This window comes from Oncorhynchus tshawytscha, unplaced genomic scaffold (genome assembly GCF_018296145.1).
Source record: "Oncorhynchus tshawytscha isolate Ot180627B unplaced genomic scaffold, Otsh_v2.0 Un_contig_2830_pilon_pilon, whole genome shotgun sequence".
Lineage (NCBI taxonomy): Eukaryota > Metazoa > Chordata > Actinopteri > Salmoniformes > Salmonidae > Oncorhynchus > Oncorhynchus tshawytscha.
The window spans coordinates 112501-124891 of NW_024609291.1; the positions used below are offsets into that span (position 1 = coordinate 112501).

The 12391-nt window shown below is 40.7% G+C and overlaps 1 protein-coding gene across 2 annotated transcripts in view; it reads left to right on the forward strand.

Moving 5' to 3' along the window:
- The window catches only part of LOC121844541 (NACHT, LRR and PYD domains-containing protein 12-like), a 22986-nt gene extending 10847 nt beyond the window's left edge, over nt 1-12139 (forward strand). The window contains exons 2-9 of one of the 2 annotated variants that reach the window (XM_042314770.1): nt 952-1068; nt 1351-1435; nt 1565-1793; nt 3020-4802; nt 5053-5226; nt 7376-7549; nt 9184-9357; nt 11893-12139. In XM_042314770.1, the coding sequence (XP_042170704.1) occupies nt 952-1068; nt 1351-1435; nt 1565-1793; nt 3020-4802; nt 5053-5226; nt 7376-7549; nt 9184-9357; nt 11893-12124 (2968 nt within the window). In that variant the 3' untranslated portion in view covers nt 12125-12139. Of the gene's footprint in view, nt 1-951; nt 1069-1350; nt 1436-1564; nt 1794-3019; nt 4803-5052; nt 5227-7375; nt 7581-9183; nt 9358-11892 lie in introns of those variants that run through there. The other variant, XM_042314771.1, reaches the window with a different exon arrangement.
- Nucleotides 12140-12391: the final 252 nt, after the last annotated feature.

Consider the following 12391-nt stretch of genomic DNA (forward strand, 5'->3'; position numbering starts at 1 on the left):
CAGAAGTCCTCTTGCATTAGCAGTATGGAAAGGGACAGGACATACAGAACATTAGCAGTATGGAAAGGGACAGGACATGAAATTTCATTCATGGTATTATGCTGCCATCTATTGGAATTATTTAGCAAATGCAGTAGTACTGAATAATGGGTAATTCCTTACTAAAGTAGTAGTTACTCAGAATTGAAAACGTTACATTTTCTAATAATTTTTTACCACAATCATAAAATAACCATGTTTAACATAACAAACAGTGAAACTCACATAACCCAAAAACACCATACATTTAGTTCATTATATATATATAAAAAACTATTTATTTAGATGGGTGACATTATCTGCCAAAGTAACACCACTGTATACAAAGAAGAGCTCTCCAGTAGGTGTACCAAAACATTCAAGGATCATTTTCTGAAAAGTGAGGTTTCCAGTTTATCATCTTCCAAAGCAGAATTGCTTTCCCATTGTTCCTCAACTGTAGTGTCTGATATAACATTTTCTAGCTCTGAGTCTCTACTTTAATCCAATGTAAAATAAACACCATTTATGATAGATAGACAACATTAATGATACTGTCTTGCTACATAAGAATGAATCTAGCCAGTCAGTAACATTTGACTGTATAAAACCGAGTAGTACTACATATTTCTCTGAAAGTGAGGCAGACGTAACATTTTGCAATAAAACATGATTATTTGTCTTTCTGAAATGAAACCATCAAGTGATAGATTTGAAACAAACACATGGCTGTCAATAAACAATCACATGCCTTGATTAACTAGTAAAAAAAACACATCTATCACTTTCATAATTTCTTTAAACAATAACATCTAATTTACCAACTTTCATGAAAATGGATATATAGCGATTTGGAATGAAACTATTATTATGTTTCCCCATCTGAGCTCAGAGTAGATGAGAGATGTAATGTTTGTCTCTGTTGTGTTGAAGCCCAGTCAAGCAAGAGAGACCAGCCTCCCCTGTACCCAGCTGTGTGTCCATGAAGAGTGACCGGTCAATGGATAAATTGATAGACTTCAGAGAGGGAGATTATTCTACTGAACAAAGGTAAGAAGAACTCATGGGTCATGGTCAGTGAGTTAAACAACACTGTCTCTAGTTATTTCTCCTCTCCCATATTCCCATTTATTCTTGTTGTTTTCAAAATCCATAGGCTAATCCTTTTTCCCATTTTCATAGTCCTAAAGCAATTTTAAACAAACACGACCTTCCCTCCCTCCTGTGTGTGTGTGTGTGTGTGTGTGTGTGTGTGTGTGTGTGTGTGTGTGTGTGTGTGTGTGTGTGTGTCCTCCCTGGTTGAGGAAATGTAATCTCATGTTTTGTCCACAGAACCCAACAGGAGACATCAGAGTCAGTGATTCTCAGTGGTCAGTCTTCCCAGAGTCATCAAACAGACCTGGCCTCTATATTCAGTGTATGTGGTCCTGTTATGTACATTTGTTTTTGTTTACCTCCAGTAAAGTTGATCTGTCAATCATTCATTAATGTGTTCATGAGAAAGCATTTCTTCTCTTGCTTAAATTATTTACTTTATTTATTTCAGTTGCTTGAAGAGAATATTATGACATTTATGAAGAACGAGCTGAAGATGTTCAAGAGGATTCTTAGTCCAGAACTCCCACAAGGCTTTGAGAGTCAGAAGCAGGATAAGGAAGTGGTGGACGCTGAAGATGAGAAGCAGGAGAGCAGTGCCAGAGAGGGGGCTCTGAAGATCACACTGCACGTCCTGAGGAAAATGAACCAGAAGGAGCTTGCTGACACACTGGAGAAAAGTAAGAGCTGTCTGCCTCATGTTGAATGCTGTTTTATAACAAACATTTAAAAGCTGTAACTAAAGTACACCTAAAGTAGCCGTGTAACACAATTATATTGTAGAAGCCTTAACACAACACCTAGTGACCTCATCAAGTAGCAGCAGCGATGTGTTGATTAACTTAGACAGGAGAGACAGAGGAGAGACAGAGGAGAGACAGAGACAGAGAACCAGAGGAGAGACAGAGGAGAGACAGAGGAGAGACAGAGGAGAGACCAGACAGAGAGACAGAGGAGAGACAGAGGAGAGACAGAGGAGAGACAGAGGAGAACCAGAGAGAGAACCAGAGGAGAGACAGAGGAGAGACAGAGGAGAGACAGAGGAGAGACAGAGGAGAACCAGAGGAGAACCAGAGGAGAGACAGAGGAGAACCAGAGGAGAGACAGAGGAGAGACAGAGGAGAGACAGAGGAGAGACAGAGGAGAGACAGAGGAGAGACAGAGGAGAGACAGAGGAGAGACAGAGGAGAGACAGAGGAGAGACAGAGGAGAGACAGAAGAGAGACAGAGGAGAACCAGAGGAGAGACAGGATGAGAACCAGAGGAGAGACAGAGAGATCCAGAGGAGAGACAGAGGAGAACCAGAGGAGAACCAGAGGAGAGACAGAGGAGAGACAGAGGAGAACAGAGGAGAACCAGAGGAGAACCAGAGGAGAGACAGAGGAGAGACAGAGGAGAGACAGAGGAGAGACAGAGGAGAGACAGAGGAGAGACAGAGGAGAGACAGAGGAGAACCAGAGGAGAGACAGAGGAGAACCAGAGGAGAACCAGAGGAGAGACAGAGGAGAGACAGAGGAGAGACCAGAGGAGAGACAGAGGAGAACCAGAGGAGAGACAGGATGAGAACCAGAGGAGAGACAGAGGAGAACCAGAGGAGAACCAGAGGAGATCCAGAGGAGAGACAGAGGAGAACCAGAGGAGAACCAGAGGAGAACCAGAGGAGAGACAGAGGAGAGATAGAGGAGAGACAGAGAAAGACAGTGATAGATAGGCAACATTAATGATACTGTCTGCCATATGAATAATAATAATATAATCAGTCACTCCAGTGTGTAATGCATTATGAAATCATGTACACATTTATACAGGCAGTTAAGAGAATAATGTATTATAATGTACACCTTATAACACAGTCCTACAGTATTAAAACAGACATTAATATCCTCTGTGTTATTTCTTCATTCAGATGAGCTTGCTATGATTTGCCAACGTGAACTCAAATCTAATCTAAAGAAGAAGTTTCAATGTGTATTTGAGGGGATCGCTAAACAAGGAAACCCAACACTTCTCAATAAGGTCTACACAGAGCTCTACATCACAGAGGGTGGAACAGGAGAGGTCAATAATGAACATGAGCTGAGACAGATTGAGACAACAACCAGGAAACAAGCAAGACCAGAGACTGCAATCAAATGTAACAACATCTTCAAACCCTTAACTGGACAAGACAAACGTATCAGAACTGTGCTGACAAAGGGAGTCGCTGGCATTGGAAAAACAGTCTCTGTGCAGAAGTTCATTCTGGACTGGGCTGAAGGAAAAGCAAATCAGGATGTCCAATTTGTATTTTCATTCCCTTTTCGGGAGCTGAATTTAATGAAAGCGGAAAACCACACTTTAATTGAACTTCTCAACCACTTCTCAATGGAAACCAAAGAATCAAGAATCTCCAACTACGACAAGAACAAAGTTCTGTTCATCTTTGATGGTCTGGATGAGTGCCGACTGCCCCTAGACTTCCAGAAGAACAAGATCTGTTGTGACGTCACAAAGTCAACCTCAGTGGATGTTCTGCTGACAAATCTCATCAAGGGAAATCTGCTTCCCTCTGCTCTCCTCTGGATAACTACCCGACCTGCAGCAGCCAATCAGATCCCCCCTGAGTGTGTTGACCAGGTGACAGAGGTACGAGGGTTTAATGACCCACAGAAGGAGGAGTACTTCAGGAAGAGATTCAGTGATGAGGACCTGGCCAGCAGAATCATCTCACACATAAAGACATCAAGGAGCCTCCACATCATGTGCCACATTCCAGTCTTTTGTTGGATTTCTGCAATAGTACTTGAACACATACTGAAACATAAGAGAGAAGAGGTACCAAAGACTCTGACTGAGATGTACACACACCTTGTGGTGTTTCATACCAAACAGAAGAATGAAAAGTATCTTGGGAAAGAAGAGAGGGGTCCAGACTGGAATAAAGAGAGCATTCTGTCACTGGGAAAACTGGCTTTTCAACAGCTTGTGAATGGCAATCTGATTTTCTATGAAGAAGACCTGAAAGAGTCTGGCATTGATGTCAATGAAGCCTCAGTGTACTCAGGATTGTGCACACAGATCTTTAAAGAGGAATGTGGGCTGTACCAGGACAAGGTGTACTGCTTCGTGCATCTGAGCATTCAGGAGTTTCTGGCTGCTGTATATGTGTTCCTTTCATTCAGCAACAACAATGAGAATCTAATGGCCGAACCTCAAACAACATCCAGCAACGATTGTCTACTGAAGCCAGAAGTTACTGTCTACAAGAGTGCTGTGGATAAAGCCTTACAAAGTGAGACGGGAAACCTGGACCTTTTCCTCCGCTTCCTTCTGGGCCTCTCACTGGAGTCCAATCAGAAGCACTTACGAGGTCTACTGACAAAGACAGGAAGCAGTTCACAGAGCCATGAAGAAACAGTCAATTACATCAAGGAGAAGATCAGTGAGAATCCCTCTCCAGAGAGGTGCATCAATCTGTTCCACTGTCTGAATGAACTGAATGACCATTCTCTAGTGGAGGAGATCCAAAGCTACCTGAGATCAGGAAGTGTCTCCAGTGATGAACTCTTACCTGCACAGTGGTCAGCTCTGGTCTTTGTGTTGCTGACTTCAGAAAAGGAGCTGGATGTGTTTGACCTGAAGAAATACTCCAGATCAGAGGAAGGTCTTCTGAGGCTGCTGCCAGTGGTCAAAGCCTCCAGAGCTGCTCTGTGAGTAAATACAGATACTAATAGATATTTAAGTGCTAATGATCAGGAAGAACTATTCACTTTATTCAGAAAAATATATTGAATCATTGGTGTTCAAATTGTATAACAATAGGACAATACAATTCAGGGAGACGGAAGGTAAATCTATATGTTGTTTGGTAGAATAAAACCAAATGCATCTGTCAGTGTCCTTCTACACTACTGGTTTTAAATTAACAGTGTTTTTGTGAAATCGTGATCTCTTTGTCAGGCTGTCAGGCTGTGGAGTCACAGAGGAAGGCTGTGGTTCTCTGGTCTCAGCTCTGAAGTCAAACCCCTCACACCTGAGAGAGCTGGACCTGAGTAACAATGACCTGAAGGATTCAGGAGTGAAGCTGCTCTCTGATGGACTTGGGAATCCCCACTGTAAACTGGAGACTCTGAGGTCAGTGTTCCTGTAGTTGGTCAACAAGTGACAACTGTTCACCAGATCCACATGTGTTTACCAGGCACACATATTCCACACAATATGTGTTTGGACAGTGAAGCTTACAGTTTTAAATTTGTCTCTATGCTCCAGCATTTAGGATTTGAGATATTATGTTTCATATTAGGCGGCAGTACAGAATGTCACCTTTGTTTTTAAGGTACTCATAAAAATATGTTTTAGCTTTTAGAAATGAAAGCACTTCATGGACCTAGTTCTCCCATTTGAAGAAGTACTAAAAGTAAATTTTTTAAAGCTAACATCAGAGGTGAAGGTCTGGTCTGTCTACTCAGATATTTTTACAATACATTTCTCTCTCTTCAAGCCATATGATAATTTCTAATAATGATACATTCATTCAATTATGAATAGATATGGCAGGTTTTAGGACACTGATGTATCTGAATATGTTGAAAAATACAGTGCCTTGCGAAAGTATTCATCCCCCTTGAACTTTGCGACCTTTTGCCACATTTCAGGCTTCAAACATAAAGATATAAAACTGTATTTTTTGTGAAGAATCAACAACAAGTGGGACACAATCATGAAGTGGAATGACATTTATTGGATATTTCAAACTTTTTTAACAAATCAAAAACTGAGTGCAAAATTATTCAGCCCCTTTACTTTCAGTGCAGCAAACTCTCTCCAGAAGTTCAGTGAGGATCTCTGAATGGTCCAATGTTGACCTAAATGACTAATGATGATAAATACAATCCACCTGTGTGTAATCAAGTCTCCGTATAAATGCACCTGCACTGTGATAGTCTCAGAGGTCCGTTAAAAGCGCAGAGAGCATCATGAAGAACAAGGAACACACCAGGCAGGTCCGAGATACTGTTGTGAAGAAGTTTAAAGCCGGATTTGGATACAAAAAGATTTCCCAAGCTTTAAACATCCCAAGGAGCACTGTGCAAGTGATAATATGGAAATGGAAGGAGTATCAGACCACTGCAAATCTACCAAGACCTGGCCGTCCCTCTAAACTTTCAGCTCATACAAGGAGAAGACTGATCAGAGATGCAGCCAAGAGGCCCATGATCACTCTGGATGAACTGCAGAGATCTACAGCTGAGGTGGGAGACTCTGTCCATAGGACAACAATCAGTCGTATATTGCACAAATCTGGCCTTTATGGAAGAGTGGCAAGAAGAAAGCCATTTCTTAAAGATATCCATAAAAAGGGTTGTTTTAAAGTTTGCCACAAGCCACCTGGAAGACACACCAAACATGTGGAAGAAGGTGCTCTGGTCAGATGAAACCAAAATTGAACTATTTGGCAACAATGCAAAACGTTATGTTTGGCTTAAAAGCAACACAGCTCATCACCCTGAACACACCATCCCCACTGTCAAACATGGTGGTGGCAGCATCATGGTTTGGGCCTGCTTTTCTTCAGCAGGGACAGGGAAGATGGTTAAAATTGATGGGAAGATGGATGGAGCCAAATACAGGACCATTCTGGAAGAGAACCTGATGGAGTCTGCAAAAGACCTGAGACTGGGACGGAGATTTGTCTTCCAACAAGACAATGATCCAAAACATAAAGCAAAATCTACAATGGAATGGTTCAAAAATAAACATATCCAGGTGTTAGAATGGCCAAGTCAAAGTCCAGACCTGAATCCAATCGAGAATCTGTGGAAAGAACTGAAAACTGCTGTTCACAAATGCTCTCCATCCAACCTCACTGAGCTCGAGCTGTTTTGCAAGGAGGAATGGGAAAAAATTTCAGTCTCTCGATGTGCAAAACTGATAGAGACATACCCCAAGCGACTTACAGCTGTAATCACAGCAAAAGGTGGCGCTACAAAGTTAACTTAAGGGGGCTGAATCATTTTGCACTCCCAATTTTTCAGTTTTTGATTTGTTAAAAAAGTTTGAAATATCCAATAAATGTCGTTCCACTTCATGATTGTGTCCCACTTGTTGTTGATTCTTCACAAAAAATACAGTTTTATATCTTTATGTTTGAAGCCTGAAATGTGGCAAAAGGTCGCAAAGTTCAAAGGGGGCCGAATACTTTCGCAAGGCACTGTATATACTGACACTATTTTCACTACCAAATAATAGCAGTGTGGTTTAAATATGATTTGACTCTTTGCAGGCTGTCAGGCTGTCAAGTCACAGAGGAAGGCTGTGCTTCTCTGGTCTCAGCTCTGAAGGCAAACCCCTCACACCCGAGAGAGCTGGATCTGAGTAACAATGACCTGAAGGATTCAGGAGTGAAGCTGCTCTCTGCTGGACTGGGGAATCCCCACTGTAAACTGGAGACTCTGAGGTCAGTGTTCATGTAATTGGTCAACAAGTGACAACTGTTCACCAGATCCACATGTGTTTACCAGGCACATAGTCCAAATCATATGTGTTTACCAGACACATAGTCCAAATCATATGTGTTTACCAGGTCCAAATCACATAGTCCAAATCATATGTGTTTACCAGGCACATAGTCCAAATCACATAGTCCAAATCAAATCATGTGTGTTTACAGTTTTAAATTTGGCGCTATGCTCCAGCATTTTGGATTTGAGATCAAATGTTTCACATTAGACGACAGTACAGAATGTCACCTTTTAATTTGAGGTTAATGGTGAGACGTTAGTATGTTTTGTTGTAGCCTCTGTAACTCTCTCACTCATTATTAATGATTAATTCATGATCTTTCTCAAGTCACAGGCTTGATGTAGTCATTGCGTTCAAAGAATATGGGACCAAATACAATTATTTTGACTACTTGAATACACTATAAGTGAATTGGTCAGAATACTTATGACTTCTCCAAATGGGGGGACTAGATACATAAAGTGCTTTCATTTCTACAGGGTGAAAGAGATATGTATGAAAATACCCTCAAATTAAAGGTGACACTATATACTGTCACCTCATGTGAAACATTAGACCTCAAATCCAAAATGTTGGAGTACAGATCCACATTTAAAATGTTATCTTCACTGTCAAAATAGATATGTACTGAGTATACAGTCCACACCAATCTAAATCTGATACCTCACTGTCTGTCTTTTAACTGATACTACTTTTTAAACTGGTCTGGTCAGTCTACTCAAATATGTGAATGTTAGGAATTTTATGAATAATGACTAAACAATATTTACATTTAAATAGAACTATAACTAATTAAACTCTACCCTGTTTTACAATATCTGATTATTAATGTTAGTTCCTAAGAAAGAGGTTATGTAGCATGGATAAGGGGTAATTGGAAATGATAACCATTGTGTAGGGAGGAATGTATGTGTATGTGTGTGTGTCTAAAGTAAGCAAAGAGGGTCATTAACCTATGTTTGAACCAACTCAGCTATAACTCTGTGGTGATCAAATAAGACAGCGAGAGCCCCTCCAGGTTTTCCTTATCTGGAACTGTCTGCTAAGTGGTAATAAACTATGGTGAGACTTCAGGAGTTAATCCAGATATAGTGTGTGTCAGGTATGTGCGCTAGTGAGTTGGAATTAACTTTTGAACCTGCTTTGTCCTGGTCAAGAGGAGGAGATAGGTTATAAAATGTATGACGTCATATGTGATAAGCTGTTGTACATGGTTCTATGAGCAGCGCTCTCGAGAAAATAAATACTATTGGCTAATTTTGATAGACTGGTCTCTGTCTATTTTATGCAAATGATGAGCTTACAAATTCTTAGAAACAGACAGAGTGATTTAAATTGAATTGGTTAATGAATATATATAGGAATTGTTAAATTCCTTTGACAGTGAACTACACATTTTTCTCTCTTCAAGCAATATTATGATCATTTCTAATAATGATACATTCATTTCTGAATAGATATGGCAGGTTTCAGGACACTGATATCTGAATGTGTTGAAAAAATATGCTGACACTATTTTCAACACCAAAGAATAGCAGTGTGTTTTTAATATGATTTTACTCTTTGCAGGCTGTCAGGCTGTCTAGTCACAGAGGAAGGCTGTGGTTCTCTGGTCTCAGCTCTGAAGTATAACTCCTCACACCTGAGAGAGCTGGATCTGAGTAACAATGACCTGAAGGATTCAGGAGTGGAGCTGCTCTCTGCTGGACTGGGGAATCCCCACTGTAAATTGGAGACTCTGAGGTCAGTATTCCTGTAGTTGGTCAACAAGAGGGGGAGATCCATCTGATCCTAACTGTTATAGGCCTATTTCTATTTTGCCCTGTTAATCAAAACTGTTGGAAAAACTTGTCAATAATCAACTTACTGGCTTTCTTGATGTCTATAGTATTCTCTCTGGAATGCAATCTAGTTTCTACTACATTACAACCTTCCTTAAAGGTCCTCAATGATGTCACCATTGCCCTTGATTAATAGCAATGTTGTGATGCTATTTTTATTGTCTTGGCCAAAGCTTTTGATAAGGTAGACCATTCCATTCTTGAGGGCCGGCTAAGGAGTATCTCTGAGGGGTCTTTGGCCTGGTTTGCTAACTACATCTCTCAGAGTGCAGTGTATAAAGTCAGAAAGAGGCTTGATCCTAGACCCCACGCTCTTCTCAATTTACATCAACAACATAGCTCAGGCAGTAGGAAGCTCTCTCCTCCATGTATATGCTCTATATACAGTCTTATACTCAGCTGGCCCCTCACCGGATTTAGTGTTAAACACTCTACAACAACGCTTTCTTAGTGTTTAACAGCTTTCTCTGTCCATAACGTTGTTCTGAACACCTCCTGAACACCTCATGTGGTTTGGTAAGAAGAATGCCCTCTCAACCCACAAGGTGTAATTACTACCTCTGAGGATTTAGAGCTTGAGGTAGTCACATCATACAAGTACTTGGGAGTATGGCTAGACAGTAAACTGTCCTCTCAGCACATATCAAAGCTGCAGGCTAAAGTTAAATCTAGACCAATAATGTTTTTACCATGTTTTGTGCTGCTACCATGTTGTGCTGCTGCCATGTTGTGCTGCTGCCATGGTGTGTTGCTACTATGTTGTTGTCATGTTGTGTTGCTACCATGCTGTGTTGTCATGTGTTGCTGCCTTGCTATATTGTTGTCTTAGGTCTCTCTTTATGTAGTGTTGCGGTGTCTCTCTTGTCATGATGTGTGTTTTGTCCTATATTTATATTTATTTTTAATCCCCGTCCCCGCAGGAGGCCTTTTGCCTTTTAGTAGGCCGTCATTGTAAATAAGATTTTGTTCTTAATAACTGACTTGTCTTGTTAACCTTTTGCGTGTAGGGGGCAGTATTTTCGTTTTTGGCTAAAAAACATACCCATTTGAAACTGCCTATTTCTCAGCCCCAGTGTTGCGGTGTCTTCCTTTTCCTGATGTATGTTTGTCATATATATATATATATTGTTTTTAATTTAAAAAATAATAATAATTTAATCCCAGCCTTGTCCCCGCAGGAGGCCTTTTGCCTTTTGGTAGGCCGTCGTTGTAAATAAGAGTTGGTTCTTAACTGATTTGCCGAGTTAAATAAAAGTGAGAACTGTTCACCAGATCCAGATGTGTTTACCTGGCACACATAGTCCACAGCAAATATGTTTGCAAAATGTTCCAGCATTTTGGATTTGAGATCAAATGGTTCATCTTAGGCAACAGTATATAATGTCACCTTTTATTTGAGGATATTTCATACATTCAATCTGTGTTACTGTTTAGAAATGAAAGCACTTTGTGTCTAGTTTCCCATTTGAAAAATGTAATCATTTGGACCCACAGTGATCACATCAACCTTGTGACTCTACACACTTGTTGAATGCATTTGTGGTTTGCTTTGATTGTGTTTTTCAAATAGAAACTAAATGGTGTCATTTTGGAGTCACTTCACTTGTATTGTCAGTAAGAGTAGATGATGTTTCTGAACACTTCTACATTGATGTGGATGCTACCATGATTATGAATGAATCGTGAATGATGATGAATGAGAAAGTTACTGAGGCACAAAGATCATACCCTCTCTGTTATTGGTTATTTATTTTACTAGGTAAGTCAGTTAAGAACAAATTCTTATTTTTAATGACGGCCTAGGAACAGTGGGTTAACTGCCTGTTCAGGGGCAGAACGGCAGATTTGTACCTTGTCAGCTTGGGGATTCAAACTTGCAATCTTTCCGTTACTAGTCCAACACTCTAACCACTAGGCTACCCTGCCACCCCAAATGGTAATGGTGAGAGGTTAGCATGTTTTGTTGTAGCCTCTGTAACTTTCTGATTCATCATTTCTCATGACTGATTCATGATTTTTCTTAATCAGGGAATCATCATGATTCATTTAGTAGTGTTTAGAAACATGTTATCTACTCACTTAGACAGAAGATTAATCCAGTCACCATCCACCATTCAGTTACTATTGGGCAAAACACAACCCCAAACACAACCCCAAAACACAACCCCAAAACACAACCCCAAAACACAACCCCAAAACACAACCCCAAAACACAACCCCAAAACACAACCCCAAACACAACCCCAAACACAACCCCAAACACAACCCCAAACACAACCCCAAACACAACCCCAAACACAACCCCAAACTGCAAAATCAACCAACGGGTTTAAATACTAAACGTTTGACTACTTTAATACATGAAGTGAATTGGTCAGAAAACATCACTTCTTCAAATAGGGGGATTAGTAATATGATATGATTTTCATCTTTGCAGGCTGTCAGGCTGTCTAGTCACAGAGGAAGGCTGTTGTTCTCTGGTCTCAGCTCTGAGGTCAAACCCCTCACACCTGAGAGAGCTGGACCTGAGCTACAATCACCCAGGAGACTCAGGAGTCAGACTGCTCTCTGCTGGACTGGAGGATCCACACTGCAGACTGGAGAAACTCAAGTGTGTAGAGGGTTTATGTCAATGTTCATATCAGGCACGTTTTGATTTAACAGGCTAGTTAAAACAAACATTCTTACCACCACTTGGACAAAGTGTGTGAGTGAGAGAGTGAGTGAGTGAGAGAGAGAGAGTTCACGTGTATCCCTCAATGACTGTCTGTTCTTCTGCTTACCGCTACAGTGTGGATCATGGTGGAGAGTACGCAATGAAACCTGGGCTTAGAAAATGTGAGTGTTGACTGCTGTGAAGAATTTGACTAAGAATAAGTCTTAATTCAAGTTAAGTGAAAGACCACCATCATTAATTACTTGGACATATCAGCTGT